Source organism: Myotis lucifugus, unplaced genomic scaffold (genome assembly GCF_000147115.1).
Source record: "Myotis lucifugus unplaced genomic scaffold, Myoluc2.0 scaffold_28, whole genome shotgun sequence".
Lineage (NCBI taxonomy): Eukaryota > Metazoa > Chordata > Mammalia > Chiroptera > Vespertilionidae > Myotis > Myotis lucifugus.
In genome coordinates, this window is record NW_005871076.1 from 2,869,926 (window position 1) to 2,889,557 (window position 19,632).

A 19,632-nucleotide genomic window follows, 5' to 3' on the forward strand; every position below is an offset into this window, starting at 1 on the left:
AGGTGTCATTTGAACTAAGACCTGAAGGAAAAGGACCAAGCCTCACAGTGAGAAGCAAGAGGCATGTGAAACATATATGCTCACTCTGTATTCCAAGGAAGAGCCATATCCCTGTCATCTACTGACAGGCACTGCCATGTACTTGGCCAGACCAGATCTCCATGCAGACACACTCTCAAGGTGCCTGTGTCAGAGAGGAAGTCACCTTCACTGTTGCCAAAAAGAGAACTATTCAAACCGCTGCGTAACAATCACCACATAACCTGATTGTGCCACTTACATTCTTTACACGAAGTAGGTATTACAGAAATGTTTTCTCAGTGTCCAGCTCTGTTGGAGGGTACATGGCTTATCCGAACAATAGCTTTGAAGAGGCCATTCTGATTTCACATTCTCTCTTTGTTTTGAGGTGGGAAGGCTTCCTCCCCTTTTCTTTAGCTCACTGTGTTTCCCCACTACTCTGGTGTCTGGGGTAGGCAGATTTGGGGGTCAGAAAGTATACATTCAAGTTCGGACCATCTGTGTAGCTTGTAAAAGTTTCTCATCATTGTCCTTAGGTCAGAAAGTTGTAGAAAATACTATTTTTTAACAGCCAACTAGAATTATTTTTTTACTCTACTACGCTGTAACTGTCGATTACAACATAATGGAAGCTAAAAAAGTAAAAGTTACCTCACAGAAAAGGAAAGCTTAATTCCTATTGGAGCATTGCGAAGGTGCCTCTTTACTAAAAGCAGATTTTAAATTTGAAGCGTCATAGAGCTCCTGTCATCACTTTGGCAGTATGCCATTCATGTCTGATTTATTTTATCATATAAAGAAATAAATATTTTTATCATATATAAAAGTAAAAACTTTTTTATCTGTTAAGTCCAAGATCACTTTCTGTCAAAACTTTGAAAAAAATACACATAGATCTTGAAGTATTTTTAAATCTGTGAACTGGGCACAGATTCAGGCTCTTGGTTTCACTTAAGGAATTAGGAAACTTTAGGAATCTATTTGAAACTCGTAGATGTGATCGTGGTTGTTGAGAATTAATTTGGTACCTTTCATTAGGAGATAATAATGTCTGTCAGAGGCAGATATGGGGTCTAAGAAAGCCTAGAGTCGAATTCCAACCCTCTGCATAACTATATACAGTATCACTCATAGTTGTCTTTAGAATGGAATGCCATGAGAGAAAATGTCTTTTGATTTTTAAATGGGTAGGATCTAAAGCTTTGTTGTCTAGTTGGCCATATTTGGATGCTACCATAAAACCTTGATTTAAAAGAGCAAGTGGTAATAAATCCTGTAGAAGTAATAAGTTCTAAACACTTAAGTAAATAAAATAATTCATGGAGTGCATGATGGAAAAATAACTTCTTCAATGTAAAATTACATTGTTCAGTAGTCTCTTTATACCCAGGAACAAGACCCAGGAACAAGTTTAAGGAAACTTCTCATCTGTAGGGAATTAGCATTAATCGTAATCATTAGGTTTTCCTTCATGGAACAAGCAGTACTTATTTCTAATTCAAACACTGATATTTGTCTTTCACAGGCAAAGGATGTCTCTACCCTTCATGTATGACCAATGTAAACACATGCTCTATGTTTCCTCTGAGTTACAAAGGCTTCAGGTATCTTATGAAGAATATCTCTGCATGAAAACCTTACTGCTTCTCTCATCAGGTTTGTAGAACACTGTTCACTTCTATATGAAGCATGAAATGTAGAAACAAAGGTTTATTTGTATACATAGCACTAATACTTATATCAAATATGTCTACTATTTCCTGCTAGTCTGATAGGTTTTCATAAATGTAAACTTTTAGAAAGGCACAGCCCATAACATACACCAAGATTAATAAGACATAGATGTCATGGAGAAATAGAGGTGTGTGAGTTGCATAGGGCTGTCTGTTGATCTGTAATGTGTAGACTTCCTCCTTCCTGTGACCTCCGTAGGAGGCATGGAAAAAGCAAACCAACTGGAATGATTTTGGTTTTTCTACTACATTGCAACTTTGTCAAAAAATTTTACTTATACGTTGAGTACTACCATGTATAAGACATTATGGGGAAAAGATTCATCCTACACAAGGTGTGCATGATTACTATTAGAGGACTGGCTAATGCAGCATCCGAGCAGGACTGTTGGGCAGAGGTATTCTATCTAGAAAACGACAAGAGTTTATAAAACCACCTTGAAAGTTTAGATAAAGTTACTGTATATAAGCTTTAGTGAGGCTAATCTCACCTAGCAAGTTAAAACTTAGTTAAAACTAGATAACTTTTGAAAAATACAAAGTATCGTGTCTATATTAGTAAAATTGTGGTATTTTTGGCATTTTCAATAAGAATGTGAACCAGTCGTTATTATAAACTTTAGACCATTCCAGTAAAAATTATATATCAGGTTAATGTTTATAAAATACTGAGTTGATGGATGAATAACTTTTTCATATACAAATAAGTAAACTTGTAATTTTTTAAAAGTCTGTATTCTCTTAGAAACTGTGGCTTCAAAGTTGTCAAATAACTGTAAGCTGTAGATGTTGCACATGACTATTTAAGCTGTTGTAATTCTTTGTTCTACAAAAACTTGTTTTATGTTCTTAGATTTAAGGAGTATTAATAATAATCAAGGCTAGAAAAATTTCCACAACCCCTTAAAAAACCTAAAGGTAAATATCATCGCTAGAGACTCCTTTCAGGTTACCAATGGCAGCACACGTGTTAAAGATGTGAGCTTGGTGTTATTTGAGCAAACAGTGATTAAGGGAGGAGCTCTAAAACAGTGGAATGATTTTGGTTTTTCTACTACATTGCAACTTTGTCAAAAAATTTTACTTATACGTTGAGTACTACCATGTATAAGACATTATGGGGAAAAGATTCATCCTACACAAGGTGTGCATGATTACTATTAGAGGACTGGCTAATGCAGCATCCGAGCGGGACTGTTGGGCAGAGGTATTCTATCTAGAAAACGACAAGAGTTTATAAAACCACCTTTGTAATTAGAAATTTTCATGTCATAATGAACATAAAAACAGCATCTGTACAGCATAGCACACTGAGGTAAATGAATGAGGCCACTTGCAACCAGAAGAGCAAATCATTATCGTAACACATTGATAACCCATTCACCGTACACCAGCTGGAAAAAGTTCTGGTTTCACATAATCATCAGAAATCCAAAATGAAAGGTGAAAGAGAAAAGTAATTATACAAAGAGAGGTAATGGCTGAAAAGCTTCCATAATTTTAAAAAGACACCAAACCCTATATCCAGGCAGTGCAATGAATTCCACATAGTATATTAATAAAATCCAGCTGTCTGAACAGCAAAGTTAACAAGAAAATCACTGAACAGGAGAGAGAAAACACCTTCAAAGGAGAAGGAATTTAACCGAACAACAGCTACTGAAGAAAATGGAATGATGTTTCTAAAATGCTAAATGAAGGTGGACTTCAGTTTCAGCTCTGACAAGTAAACAGCTTCGGAGCTATCCTCACAATAAGGAAAAGCTGATCAAACTGAAAATCGGTGACTTTTCTTAGATCCATCAGAGAATTGAGATGACAAGGCAAACCACCACCTCAGAGTCAGTAGAGAAGGCAAATGTAGAGAAACACAGCTAGCATGAGCTTCCTGGAAGAGAAGCTGCTGGAGCCAGTAACTGGTAGTAACACTTCGGTCATTTTGATGAATTCTGGAGACCCAGTGAGGAATAGCCTGAGAGTTAAGAACTCTTGGGACCCAGTATTGGCAGGGGGCTTGTCTCCCCATCCTTCCTTGGGGTTTACCACCTAAAGCCCCACCAGGTTCCCATGGTGAAGACCTGAGAAAGATCCCCTCATGTTTCTGCGCACTAAGGAAAACTGCTGTAACAAAGCTTTATCTGACCTGGGGAAGTAGGCCATTCCAGCCTTTCTATGTCATGTAAGAGAAGGGGGGGAAAGGTCCAGAAACATCTCTGAAGGACACAGCCCAGGGACCAAACCTACTAAAAAGATTTAATCATAAAAGTATTAAACATCCCACCTTACCACCATATGATCAGGGTTCCAGTGGGAAGAACTGAATTACAATGGAGAGAGCTGCAGAATTACGGGTATTTAGGACAGAAAGACAACGGGGCGAAAGGAGGGGGAATAAAAAGGAAACTGGAACCTCTTAATACCCACACCAAACATTTAACGCAGCTTTGTCCCTAGCCAGATTAACATAAAACCTCACATAATTTCTAGCTTTTTGCAAAAAATTGCAAGGTAAGAAGAAACAAACATTAGAATAAGACATAGATATAGCACAGATGTTGTAATTATCAGATAGGGAATTTGAAATACCTATGATTAATATGTTAAAGACTAATGGAAAAAGTAAACAACATGTAAGAACACATGGATATTATAAGCAGTGAGGTGGAAATTTTAAGAAAGAATCAAAAGGAAATGCTAGAAATTAAAAATACTGTAATATGGAAATGAAGAATGCTGTGGATGGGCTCTTAGATACACCAAGGAAAGAATCATTGAGCTTGAAAACACTCAGTAGAAACTTACAAAATTCAAGTGCAAAGAGAAAAAAAATGAAAAAACATAGAACAAAATATTTAAGAACAGTGGGGAAAGTTACAACAAAAGGTGTACTATACAAGTAATGGGAATATCTAGTAAAAGAAGAAAAGGAACAGAAGTAATATTTTAAGTAATAATGGCTAATACTTCTCCAAAATTCATGGCAGGAACCAAAACATAAATCTAGGAAGCTCAGAAAGTGCCAAGAAAGATAAATGCCAAAAAATCTACACCTAGGCCTATTTTATTCAAACTGCAGAAAACAAAAAATAAAGAGGAAATCTTGAAAGTAGCCAGTTTGGGGAAAAGAACAGCTTACCTATGGTGGAACAAGGACAAGAAATATGTTCTGCTGAATTGTCATCAGTAGAAACCATGTAGCAAGAGTGGAATCACATATTTAGTGTTGAAAGGGGAAAAAATCAACTTATAATTCTGTATTCAGTGAAAATTCCCTTTAAAAGTGAAAGCAAAATAAAGACCTTCTCAGACAAACAAAACTTGAGAGAATCAGTTACTCGTAGATCTGCCTTTCATAAAGTGTTAAGAGAAGTTCTTTAGAGGAAAGGAAAATGATACAGGTCAGAAACATGGATCTACATATAGAAAGGAAGAGTGTTAGGAATAGATGAAGATAAAATTGTATTTTTTTCATAATTAATCTAACAACTGTTTAAAGTATTAATAACAATGTATATTGTTTGAGCACAACATATGGGTAAGTTGAATGAGTGACCACAATGTTAATAGGGATGGGAGGGAGAAATTAGGAATACTCTGTTTTAATGTAGACTGCAGTTGTACTGTAACAGCATGGGTTTGAACTGCTCTGGTCCATTTATTCACAGCTTTTTTTCTTTCTTTTTTTTCAATAAGTAGAGTCTGCCCTTTGTATCCATGGGTTTTGCATCCTTGGATTCTACCAAATGCAGATCGAAAACAGTATTTTCACATTCCCAACTGCAATTGGTTGAATCCACAGATAGGAAGAGCCACCTGTAGAGTCAGAAATTATACCTGTATTTTCACCTGCAAGGGGATCTGTATCCCTAATTCCCACATTGTTTAAGGATCAACTGTAGTTGTCAATGCAAACTCTAGGGCAACCACTAACAAAAATTGTATTTATTTTTCATCACCATTTATCCCCTCTATGAAAAAAAAAAACTTTGAGAAGAAGTAATAATTGACATACTAAAAGGAGAGAAAACATGTCATATAAAATGCTTAATGAAAACTAGAAATAGCAAAAAAAAAAAAGGGGGGGGGGATTAAAAAGGAAACAAAGAACAAATGCCAAGAGCAGATAATGGCTATAAACACGGCAGACAGTGATCCAGCAGTGATCCAGCTATATCAGACAATTGCTTTTCAATGTGAATGGTCTAAACATATCAATAGTCTTTTGTTGTTGTTGTTAGTGGAGGCTCAAACAAAGTTTGCCACTAAACTTTGTATATAATATTACAAAATGTACTTAGGCAAAAGGGAAGTAATGACATCTTTAAGAAGGTAAAAAAAAAAGTGGTAAAAAACAAACAAAGGAAGTGGTAAATATCTAAATAGATTTAAACTAAACTTTACTGAATAAAATAACAGTAATAATGTCTTCGGGGGGTTAAAAAATAGAACTAAAATACACATTAATTACATATAAGCAAAAATGAGAATTTGGTAAAGTAAGAATGGGTGTTTAAATTTTAAGGATGACAACTAGAAATACAACGTGTATATAACGTTCCAAAGCATTAGGGGAAAAAGGATAACATGGTTAAAAAAAAAACAAAAAAAAAAAACAAGCAAACAAACAAAAACAATCCAAAAGAATGAAAGAAACGAGAGGAGCAGGGAAAAGCATCATCAGAGGAAGTAACAGATGGCACAGATAAATTCAAATATATCAGTAATTTCACAAGAGGAATCTCTCAATAAAGATATTTAACAGCTAAAGTGAGAGGATATACTATGCATGGTATAACCCAGGAATGGCAAGCTTTTTTGTAAAGGACCAGATGGTAAATGTTTTCAGCTTTGCATAGTCTCTGGTATAGCTACTCATCTCTGCCCCCTGTGGCAGGAACACAGGCCTGGCTGACTTCCAACAAAACATTTACAAACACAGGCTGAGGTGAGGATTGGGCTGTGAGCCATAGTTTGCTGACCACTGCTTTAACCAAAAGAAAGGTGAAGCAGCTGCATTACTATCAAAATAGACTTTAAGGCAATAAAGAAAAAGTTCTATATTTAAAGATACTCATTACATAAAGCATTCCACTCACCAGGAAAATATTTGTAAATATATGACCTCTAACAACATAAAGCAAAAATTCATGAAACTACAAGGATAATTTGGAATGGATGAAATTCTTTTAAATATAAATATCAGATAGGGATTTTCCCATAATTACTTTTAGAATTCAGGTAACCAGCAGGAAAGAAACATAAATAAGCAATCACTATTTTAAAAATTAACAGTAATTAGATTACCTGTAATATAAGTAATGTATAAAATTAACATATCACTAAGGGTAGGCTCTTGTCACTCCTGATTAAGTGGCCTTTATTTTTGCATTAATATGGACATCTTAGAAGTGCCAAGTATTGCTTTATGAAATCAAAACATTTTCATGTGTTCTTTGGTCTAATCCTAATCAAAATCCTGTGAGAATGATACTCCACATTAACAAATAAAGGATAAAAACCATATGGTATTCTCAAAAGGTGCAGAAAAAGCATTTGACAAAACTCAACATCTATTTATGACTAAAAACTCTCAACAAAGTGGGAACAGAGGGAATACTTCAACAATTAAAGGCTGTATATGACAACTCCTCAGCTAGCATCATACTCAGTGGTAAGAAACTGAGCTTTTCCTCTAAGATCAGGAACAAGGCAAGGATGGCCACCCTTACCACTTTTACTCAACATAGTATTGTAAGTTCTAGCCAGAACATTAAGACAAGAAAAGGAAATGGCATCAAATAGATAAAGAAGAAGTAAAACTCTATTTGCAGATGACATAATATTACATATAGAAAACCTTAAAGGCTCCACCAAAAAACTGTTGGAACTGAATAAATTCAGTAAAGTAGCAGGATACAAAATAAAAAATGCAAAAAATCTGGTGCATTTCTATATAGTAATAACAAACTAGTAGAAAAGGAAAATCAGAAAATAATTCCATTTACAATTTCTTCAAAAATAATAAGATACCTAGGAATAATCTTAACCAACAAGGAAAAACATCTATACACTGAAGGCTGTAAAGCATTGATGAAAAAAATTGGAGAAGAGGCAAGTGGAAGGATATTTTGTGCTCCTGCATTGGAAGAGTTAATATTCTTAAAATGTTAATTTATGACAGAAGGAGCCAAGAATATACAATGGGGAAAGGACAGTCTCTTCAATAAATGGTGTTAGGAAAACTGAACAGCCAGGTACAAAAGAATGAAACAGGACCACTGTATTACACTACACCCAATTATTAACTTAAAATCAATCAAAGACTTGAATGTAAGACCTGAAATGATAAAACTGCTAAAAGACAACATAGGTGGTAAGCTCCTTGACATCAATATTGGTGATGATTTTTTGGGTCTGACACCAAAAGCAAAAATAAACACGTAGAACTACATTAACTTAAATAGCTTCTGCACAGCAAAGGAAACCATCCACCAAGATAAAGGCAGTGTGCCAAGTGGGAGATATTTGCAAGTCATATATCTGATAAGGGGGCAATATCTAAAATATATAAAGAACTCATACAACTCAATAGCCAAAAAACAATCAAATGAAAAAAATAGGCATTGATCTGAATAGACATTTTTCCAAAGACATACAGATGACCAAGAACATGAAAAGGTGCTCAATATAATTAATCATCAGGGAAATGCAAATCGAAACACCAATGAGATATCACCTTACACCTATTAGAGTGGCTGTCATAAAAAAAAAGACAGTAACAAGTGTTGAAGAGGATGTGGAATAAAGGGAACCATCTTTTACTGTTAGTGGGAATATAGATTGTTGCAGCCACTATGGAAAACAAAATGGGAGTTCCTCGACAAATTAAAAATAAAGCTACCATATGATTCAACAATTCTACTTATGGGTATTTACCCAAAGGAAGAAGAAAACTAACTTGAAAAGATATATATATACACCTCTATGTTCACTGCCAAATCATTTTACAGTAGCCAATATATAGAAGCAAGATAAGTGTCCATCAGTGAATAAATGGATAAAATGTGAGATATTTATATTCAGTGGAATATTATTCAGCCATAAAATGAATGAAATCTTGCCATTTGTGACAACATGAATGGACCATGGAGGCATTCCAGTGGTTCTCAACCTTCCTAATGCCGCGACCCTTTAATACAGTTCCTCATGTTGTGGTGACCCCCAACCATAAAATTATTTTCGTTGCTACTTCATAACTGTAATTTTGCTACTGTTATGAATCATAATGTAAATATCTGATATGCAGGATGTATTTTCATTATTACAAATTGAACATAATTAAAGCATAGTGATTAATCACAAAAACAATATGTAATTATATATGTGTTTTCCGATGGTCTTAGGCGACCCCTGTGAAAGGGTCGTTCGACCCCACAGGTTGAGAACCGCTGCATTAGACTAAGAGAAATAAGTCAAAGAAAGACAAATATCAGATTATCTCATTAATATGTAGAATCTAAAAATGAACAAGAACAAGCTCATGTGTAGAGAGCAGACTTGTGGATGCCAGAGACTGAGATTGGGGAAAATGGGTGAAGTGGATTAAAAAGTACTAACTTCCAGCTATATAAAATAGAAGGCATGCATATGGATACAATGTACATACAGCATGGTGACTGTAAGTTAATAATAGTGTACTGTATATTTGGAAGTTGCTAAGACAGTTAATCTTAAAAATTGTCATCACAAGAAAAGTATTGTAACAATGCATGTTGCTGGATGCTAACTAGACTTGTGGGGGTCATTGTACAGTATATATAATATGAATCGTGTTGTATACCTGACTTACATTGTGTCTTACATCATTAATATCTAAATTTTTTTTAAAAAAATTAATTTAGTGAGAAAGAGTAGGAAACAAGTCCACAGAGCAAGTAAAAATTAAATTAAGACTTCTTGCTCCTAAACCCACTGCTCTTCCTCTATGCCAGCATTTCCTAAGGTGTCAGCAGGTGAAGTGAAGTTTGGGAAACAGCTGTTTCCCCTCTCTGGAGACGGCATAATTATCTCTGAGAATTTGAAATTCAGAAATATGCCTCGATTTGGATTAAACATTTAGCTTTGCTTAAATTTGGACCATCAGACCCTCTTTTCCCTGGCCATTAACACAGAACCAGAGTTCCTAGGAATGCACTTGGAGAAACTTCGCACTCTACAGAAGTCACAATCACTGCAAGATTAAGTGAAACCATGGTTAACTGTCCACTAGTGTCAGTTTTTGAAGAGTAATATTAAAAAATTTATTTCACACCAATTTTATGATCCACAATTCATGAGATATTTTCTATATTCTGAGTATATAAGGGGAAGCAAATATTTCCTTCCCAGGAGGTAGGTAGGTAGGTATATGCTAATTAGTCACAACTAGTATGCAAATTGACCATCTCTCCAACCACAATAAGAGAGGGATATGCTAATTAGCCCTGATATGCTAATTAGTCATGACCAGTATGCAAATTGACCATGACTCAAACACACAAGATGGCTGCCCCATGTGGTCAAAGATGGCCACCCCCATGTGGCCACAAGATGGCTGGCAGGGGAGGGCTGTTGTGGGGGACCGGACCTGCAGGGGAGGGCAGTTGGGGGTGACCATGCTGGCAGGGGAGGGCATTTAGGCATCGATCAGGCTGGCAGGGGAGCAGTTAGGGGGTGATCAGGCAGGCAGAAGCGGTTAGGGGGTGATCAGGCAGGCAGAAGCAGTTAGGGGGTGATCAGGCAGGCAGGCAGAAGCAGTTTGGGGGCAATCAGGCAGGCAGGCGAGCGGTTGGGAGCCAGCAGTCCTGGATTATTGTGAGAGGGATGTCCCACAGGGATCGGGCCTAAACGGGCAGTCGGACATCCCTTGAGGGGTCCCAGATTGGAGAGGGTGCAGGCTGGGCTGAGGGACACCCCCCCTCCCCCCCAGTGCACGAATTTCATGCACCGGGCTTCTAGTATTACATGAAAAATCAGATTTCTCTTTAGATTGGAATCATATCAACTCAGTGTTAATGCATTAATTGACAAAATGCATTGCATGATTTTTAGGGTTTAAGTGACAGGTGATGTCACATATTCCAGGATGTAACTGGTGGGATAAACACTGTTGTTGAAGTTTTCATTATGTCTAACTAAACTGAAGGGCAGAATGGCAGGCACTATTATTTATTTGGTCTTCAAGCCAGCTTTGTGAACTAGAGAGGAAGGTATCAGCACGATTTACCTAAAGTTAAGGTCTCCAGTTTCCCATTGGCCCCTATTCTCTTGGCTGTGGTTTCACGATCCTTTGAAATGCTTATGTTTTAATCGAGTGCATTAAAAGCATATAGACAATGTTAAGTCATGAAGTATGCTATTAATAATAAATGCCCTACTTGCTTATATGAAAAGTTATCACAAGAAGGTTATTGAATTGACTACCTCTTAATCTTTTAGTTCCTAAGGAAGGCTTGAAGAGCCAAGAGCTGTTTGATGAGATTAGAATGACCTACATCAAAGAGCTGGGGAAAGCCATTGTCAAGAGGGAAGGGAACTCCAGTCAGAACTGGCAGCGGTTCTACCAACTGACAAAACTCTTGGACTCCATGCATGAGGTAAGTGTCAATCACAAAGCCAAGTGTCAAAAGTTTTCCGGGATATGAAGTTATGTTCTAATTAGTCTATGTAATTGTATACCGATATATTTTCCATTCGTGGATATTGATGATGGTTTGAGTTCAGGCTGTGACTTCAGTTTGGCCCACAGTTTTCCTGTGGAATTATGGAATTTTATTTCACCTGGTCATGTGCCTGTAGCGTCCTGATGCCAGTACAGAATTCAACAGCACTTTTTTTTTAAATATAGAATTCCCTAGCTTTGCTTGATTAATCCATTAAATTAGAATATGTCTTTCCTGTGTTATAGTACTGCAGTTCATCATGAAACACTTAATTCCATACAATTCTACATACAGTTTAAGGGATTTAAGAGGTCTTTGGTACCTGAGGGCTCATTTTATTTAACTTTTTTTTTTTTAACTTGGGGAATTCCAGCAGAGATTGGGTTTATTCTATCTAAGTCAGATATTTAAAAAAAAAAAAAGAGAGAGAGAGAGAGAGAGAGGCCAACAAGCATGAGATGTTCCCACTGATAGGATATTAAGGCTAATCATTACCATATCTTCTCTTGTAGGTAGTTGAAAATCTCCTTCACTATTGCTTCCAAACATTTTTGGATAAATCCATGAGTATTGAATTCCCAGAGATGTTAGCTGAAATCATCACCAATCAGTTACCGAAATATTCAAGTGGAAATATCAAAAAACTTCTGTTTCATCAAAAGTGACTGCCTTAATCAGAAAGGTTGCCTTAAAGAAAGTTGACTTTATAGCTTTTATTGTACAAACTATCGTTTATCCTATAGCGGTTATGTTGTTTTATTTTTCTTTTTTGTTTATGTCTGGTGTTTGTTTTTGTCTTGTTTTAAACACGCACTACATGTGGTTTCTAGAGGGCCAAGGCTTGGCGACAGAAGCAGTTGAGCCCTCGCTTTTCAGTGATGGGAACAGTAGGAAGTGATAGTTGGTGGATCCCAGGAATGAGAAACAATGCGGGGGGGGGGGGGGCATCTCCCTGTCGGAGAAGGGTGGCACTCTAACCACCAGTGCCCAGTCTGCTCAGTGAACTTCCTGCTCAGACTTATCACAGTTGGCTGGACAAAATCTTCTAGACTTTTTGTTGGTGTATTTGCCCTGTATAGTTAGGATAACATTTTTTGATTTATGCATGGAAACCTGAAAAAAAAAGTTTACAAGTGTATATCAGAAAAGGGAAGCTGTGCCTTTTATAGCTATTGCTGTCTGGTTTTAACAATTTCCTTTATATTCAGTAAACTACGCTTGCTCATTTTTCTTACTTAATTTTTGTATTTGAGTTATTGTACAGCTGTTTAAGATGATGGGCAACTAGTTCATAGCTTTCCTAAATAAACTCTAACCATTAATCTTCTGTGTGAAAATGGGTTGGTGCTTCTAACCTGATGGCACTTAGCTATCAGAAGATCACAAAAATCGACTCAAATCTCCAGTATTCTTGTCAAAAAAAGCTCACATTTTGTATATATATACATATGCTTCAGTGGAGGATTATAGAGGTTGTGCAAATTAACCACCCTAACTGGTATCGAGCACCTACCTGGTCCAAACCTGCAGGGTAAACCATAGATGATGGTTGCAAAAGACTAATTTTTTTTTTTAAACTACTAAGAGGCCCTGTGTGCACCTAACGCCCTATCCCTGCAATGGTTAATGGCAAGAACGCGAGTTTCCGGCCGTTCAGGACCTTCTGTTGTAGTTTGTATAACTTCTTAAAAGTTAGGATTCCAGAGAACCAGCGGAAACAAAGCTGAGGGATTTTAATCAGACCAAGCAATTCCTCTCACTTTACCCAAAAAACGAAATCTCTAAAGTGGCAGAAGTGGCTAGACACCCATTTTCACATTCCCATCTGTCACAATTGGTCTCCTTTCCTGGTGGCGCCGGGAAGCTCGGCGGCTGCTCCCTGTGACTTAGGCTGCGAGTCAGGCTCCCACGTGTGTAAGCCACACCCGCCCATCCCCGTGTGCCATGGAGTTTAAAAAGTCTTGTGAATTTTTTTCCTCGCTGTTGAGAATTAATCATTTTAAACAGAATAGAAGCTGTGGTGGCCCTTTCTGTGTGCACCTTACCACCTTTCTGTTAACTCAAAACTCATTAAGCCACAAGAAATCCGATTTCTATTCAAGGTGGCCAAATTATTTGTGTAATAGAAAACTGAAAATCTAACATTAACAATATGAAACTTCTAATATATTTTTATATTTAGTTATAGTTTCAGATATATATCATATTGGTATTCACTAATCTGGGAAGGGAAGGGCTACTGCAGCTTTACATGCAATTTATTAAAATGATTGTAAAATAGCTTGTATAGTGTAAAATAAGAATGATTTTTAGATGAGATTGTTTTATCACGAATGTTATATATATTTTTTGTAGGGGTCAGAGAAATGTCGGTGGATAACCTATATGATTTGTAGTGTGTGCAAGCATTCATACAGGACAGGCAGCAGTGGTCCCAAACACCAAACAGGTTTGCTCCGGGGAAGAGAGAGATGGAGACTGGTGCTGAGGCTCCGTCCCGCTCAGATCTCAGATCACAGAGGGAGTAACCCTCCGCCTCCCAGCATGACCACCCTCTCGTTCCAGCGGTGAGTCTGGCAGGGCAGGTCTGGCTGACTCAGCCTCCTCTTGCGCTAACGCGTAGGAGCAGGAGCCAGCAAGGTGGTACTCACACGGACAGGCACCGTCTCAGAGCGGGGTTACTTTCACAGCCGCCTCGCCAGCCGTGTCATAAAAACAGAGGCTTGAGAAGTTGGGCAATAATACGCACAGAGGTACCAGCAATATGTAAATAATGCAGAATCTCATAGGTTGCCAGTAATACACTAATTCCTTTCTATCCTACAAGAGTTCATTTCCAAACAAAATGAGGATGTTTATGTTTTCTTTGAATGCTTTTTGAATGTTATTTGTTATTTTTTCAGTATTTTGGAGAAATTATTTAATAAAAAATGTAATAATTTGCTTTTTGAATGCTCTCTAAAAGGGAATGTTCCTTTTGTAATGGTTTAATTTGGTTCAAAGTATTTTAAGGTGGTTTGTAACCCAGCTAGATGTGAAATTTTGGGTGCCTAAGAAATACCGCTTGATTATTATTATCAATCACAGTGTTAAGAATCAAAAAGAACTTCTGAAAGGTAACTTATTCACTTATAGAATGTTATATGGTTAAAATCAGAAAACATGTCAGACATTAATCATATTTTAGTCCCAGCATCCTCGGCTCTTAAAAAATAAGAGGTCAGTGAAAAAAATGATATGCTCACTTTGTTGTTAAAAAGAAATCAACTGACATTCATAAAACTATAGGAGGCTGTGCATTAGATGGAAAATAAGCTGTGCCCTTTTTGAATATGTGGAAAGGAAGTTATCTTAATTATGTTGTTCCTCTGTAATTATGGATTTAAGTGAAAAAAAGGAGGTGCTATTTGAAAGTAGCTTCATTTTCGCTGTATGTGGTATCTTGCCATCTGAAGCTCTTTAAGTTTGTAATGTCAATGAGAGTTGGTGACAGGCCTAGGTGACTCCCAACAAACCCTGAAAAGACTTTTAATTACTGGGAGAGGAAAATGGCCCTCTTGGTGTTTTCAGGCCTTGCTGTGGGATGCAAGTGCTTGTGGGGTATATGTACCCAATTGTCTAAGACTATGGGAGGGGAACCTAAAAGAGTACCTACCTTCTCCTGAAAAAGAAAATGTCACCCCCAGGGAAACTGACAGGGTCAGGGTCTCTGGAGAGCTTGGTAGTTAGCACAGGATGGATTCTGGACATGCAGATAAAGGAGAGCCACATGCTAACCTCACTTCAGAATTGGGGCGGGGGCGGGGAGCCGTTCCAGTTTTACTTATCTATACGTCCTATTATCATCGAGGCTTATCATTTTAGTTCTCTGTTAAATACCCTAAAACTGCATCTCCATGGAATGAGCAGTATTATTGCACTTTGATCTGTCAGAAGTCTAGAACCATGGCAGCCCTCAGTGGCCTTCGAACTCGGTCGGTCATTCAGACAGTAGCTATAGATGAATGTGTGCTTATGTGCCTGGGTTGAGAGTTGAAAGGGAAAATAAATCAGAGTGAAAGGAGGACACTTGAACCACTTGGCATGGAAGTTCATCGTTTTCCTGACTAGTCCCCGTCAGCCTGGTCCAGCAGGATTAGCGCCCAGGTCTTTGGGAAAGGGCCAGCTCTCGCTAGGAAATGGCTGGAAGAAGGAGTTTATTTTCTGATGAAAGGCTGTATGAAAAGACCCTCCTCAAGTAACTTGCTTAACTACATATAGATTCAAGTGTGTCAATATTCTATTTTGTATATTAAACAAATGCTATATAATGGGGACAGATCTATATTATACTGTGTATGGCATAATTAAGAAGCTTTTTCATTATTTTTTATCACAGTAATTTTAAAATGTGTAAAAATTAAAACCAGTGACTCCTGTTTAAAAATAAAAGTTGTAGTTTTTTATTCATGCTGAATAATCTCTAGTAAAAAAAAAAAGTCTTTTTATCTACGCAGTGAAATGTCAGACTGTAAAATCTTGTGTGGAAATGTTTAACTTTTATTTTTCATTTAAATTTGCTGTTCTGGTATTACCAAACCACACATTTGTACTGAATTGGCAGTAAATGTTAGTTAGCCATTTACAGCAATGCCAAATATGGAGAAACATCATAATAAAAAACCTGCTTTTTCATTACATGACTCCGACATGCTTCTGTAGAACTCGTGCAGTTCCAGTTTTCCTCCCTTTTCCTCCTTTTTCTACTGAAAGTAGAGCTATCACTTCAGATACCTTCATATGCTAACGTGGACCCTTGCGTGTCGGTGTAGCAGTGCTTGCGTGCTAGTGCGGCGTACATTCAAAAGGAGCTTAACCCTGGTGCCCCAGGCCCGATTTCCCGTCCATGCCTCAGGTGGTCACGTGCCAATTATACAAAGGGGCTGAGGGAAGGCTTCTCCAAATCCAGCCGTCTGTCACAAAAATGGTATTTTGTGTAAACGTTATCTAGCCAAAATTCTTACCTTATTTTAAAATGAATTATTGCAAAAAAGGCATAAATATTTAGTAAATGTCGTAGCAATGTTGCACAACTATTCTGTACAATCTATTCATTTTCCCCAAAACACATACTATGTTTCGGTCGTATCCATGAATTGGGTAATCTGACAAACTTTTCCTATAAATACTCGCTTCTCCACGAAGGAAAAAAGCATCATGGCTGAAAAACCAAATTTGACATACCTACTATCTGATAAATATTGAAGATAGCATATGAGTAAGAAAAACCCCATCACTATCCTCCATCACTTACAGTATGTGGTTGGACACGTGTGTGTACAAACCTCCTTCCCAGTGTCTTGGGTACATTGCAGAAATGCCAGATAGGGCCCCAGTATGTACACACATTGTTACTTTACCATTTACTTCAAGGGTTATTCTTACATCTGTAGGACACCTTCATACATTATACCAGTTACTCCCCACCCAGTGGATGAATGAAATGAAAAGTGCTGAAGACACTAACTCCATTTTATAAAAATATTTTTCAGAAGGAAACAGGCTCAGTGTTTAAACAACTGGTTTCTAGCTGCTAACTCCCACCTAATTGAAGTCTGACTAGAAAGTCTAATGAGGCCATTTACCATATGTCTCTGGTCTACCAGCTTCCCAGGGAACTGGTGTTTTCTGTTTTTAAATTTCATTGTTTTACATTTACTGAGCACTTTGTGTCAGATATCAAGTTTTAATATATTATCATTTAAGCTTAGCAATTCTCTAAAGTACAATGGTAGTACTATTAGCATCATTGCATTTCTCTGAAGAAACTGTGGCCTAAAGAACTGAGTAACTTGCCTAGCTTGGAAGTGGTAAAGTAGGACTTTTTTTTTTTAAACATGGCATCTGGCTCTAAAGTCCATGCTCTTAAGCACCACTGAGAAATTATTAGTATGAGGCTCCAAACCAGGTTCAATGAACTCATATTGAGCATTGTATGTCAGGCTTTTCAATCTGATTTAATCTAATCCCTTTTGCTGCCATATTAGTTTTGATCTAGTCATTTAAACAATGATATTTCCTCCTCTAAAAATCCTGTGTCCTGTCCTCTGGAGATATGGGTGGTGAAATATAGTAGCTGCCCAGAAATAAGAACACTCTCTGGTTGTATCACATACACAATAAGGAACCTGTTTCACCACTACCCCCAGGAAAGTCAACAAACTTACTTCTTCAAGCGAAGCAGAGCATATAGGCTGCATTCAAAGGAAGGAAGGAAGATGTTTATAAATAAAAACGGATGCAAGTCAGGATTTATTCTTAGTTTGACAGAATAAATCAGAGCCAGGCTTTGGGTGTAGAAAAGAAGTTGAAAATACAGAGGCATTTACACTAGCTGAATATTTTTTAGACCTTCAACTAATCTTTCCTACTTGGTAATAAGTAGCTTTTAACAGCATTAATAACTTTATAGCAATTTCTTTGGTGAAAATACCCAGCCCCTCTTGTATCAGGCTTCTGTTTTCTAAAATGAAACCATACTTTGGTAGGGAAACATTTTTACTTTATTTGGGTACAGACATGTTAATCTCCAAACAAAAGAGTTCACCCAAAAACCTTCCCTCACTTTCTCCATTATTGTCTTTAATAAGAGAAAATATACAATCTACTCTATACCTCATCTATACCTAGTCAGCAGAGTAATGTGTACACAATGTAAGTCATTTACATTCTGTTAGTGTCAGTGTGGCACTTTATGAAGTACTGTCCATGTATACCAGGGCTCTGCTGGAAAGAAAAGAGGCCATCCAAAACCATTAGGATTTTTGCTATGATTTCATGGATCTGAGATAAGAAGAAAACTCTTTCCAAGTGGAGGCAGGGGGAGGAGGGAAGATGCTACATAAAAACCAAACAAGGGTTCATGGAACATGAGACTATGTCATAGATATTTCCTGACCAGTTTCTCTGCCCACACTGTGGCAGGCATGCCAGACGAGCCAATCTGAAGAACACTAAGGCAATACTAAAACGTCAAAGGTTCAGAATCAAAGGTGCTCATCAATTCTACTCCAGTGTATCTATGAAATATGTACACACAACAGTGAACACCCAAATGTTCACAACAGCCAGGGAGTGGAAGTAACCCAATGTCCACCCACTGATAAATACAGAAACAAAATGTGACATGTTCATACAATAAAAAACAACAATAAAAAAAGATAATGATGTATACTATAATAAGGGTGAACCTCAAAAACATGCTACGTAAAAGAAGTCAGACACAAAAGACTATATATTATTTGATTCCACTTACCTTAGATGTCCAGAAAAGGCAGATCTATAGAGAAAGAAAGCAGGTCGGTGGTTGCCTATGGTTGGGGGTGACATTAGGGCTTAAGTGAAAATAGACCTGAGGGAACTTCATGGGGAGATGGAATGTTCTAAAGCTGGATTATAATGATGGCTGCACAATTCAGTATATTTAATAAAAACTGTTAAATTGTACACTTAAAGTGAGTAAATTTTATGGCATATAAATTATATCAACTACGTATATTTTTAAATATTTTAAAAGTACTAGGCAGACAAGCAAACGTTTAATTGCCCTTCACCTGTGTCGGGAGCTGGCACAAAGTGTGTTAAATGCATACAGGCAGGTGCAGCTGTGTTTCAGGAAAGGCTCTGAGAAGAAGTCTTCATTGTGGGGATGTGGACGGGTGGGCTGAAGGTTAGCAGCGCAGACAAAGGCTTACTTATTTCACAGTAACAGATTTCCCCGGTAGTTAACGAGATACATGTTGTACTCACCCTGAAGGAACAGCCGCGTACAAAGAGATCACCAACATGACAAGTAAAAAAACTCCTAGCGCATGACTGCTCATTTTAAATACACAAGAATGTGGGGCACACATTTAGTGTTAATAGCTGTAAAGCCCTTAGTAGTTACAACTTTAATGAGTCAAATCTGAGTTCAAGTCTTGCTTCTGTCATTTACTAAGCCTGAAATCTTGGAAAGTTCTACAGCCGCTTCAGACCTGTTTCCACATCTGGAAAATGGGACCAATACCAACATCTTAAAGGAATGTGAGAATCAAATGAGATAAGCTACACGGAAGCTGCTTAGCTCAGTTCCCATCATACAGCAAGAGCTGCAGACATGTTAACTGTTTTTGAAATCCTCAGGGAAATTTCAGAGA

General features: G+C 37.3%; 1 protein-coding gene across 5 annotated transcripts in view; it reads left to right on the forward strand.

Annotated features, from left to right (window-relative positions):
• NR3C1 (nuclear receptor subfamily 3 group C member 1) overlaps positions 1-16,132 on the forward strand; it is a 105,385-nt gene extending 89,253 nt beyond the window's left edge. For all 5 annotated transcript variants that reach the window (XM_023752022.1, XM_023752024.1, XM_006086412.3 and 2 more), the window contains 3 exons: positions 1,547-1,677; positions 11,232-11,389; positions 11,968-16,132. In XM_023752022.1, coding sequence (XP_023607790.1) covers positions 1,547-1,677; positions 11,232-11,389; positions 11,968-12,120 — 442 coding nt within the window. In that variant the 3' untranslated portion in view covers positions 12,121-16,132. The remainder of the gene's footprint in view (positions 1-1,546; positions 1,678-11,231; positions 11,390-11,967) is intronic.
• Positions 16,133-19,632: the final 3,500 nt, after the last annotated feature.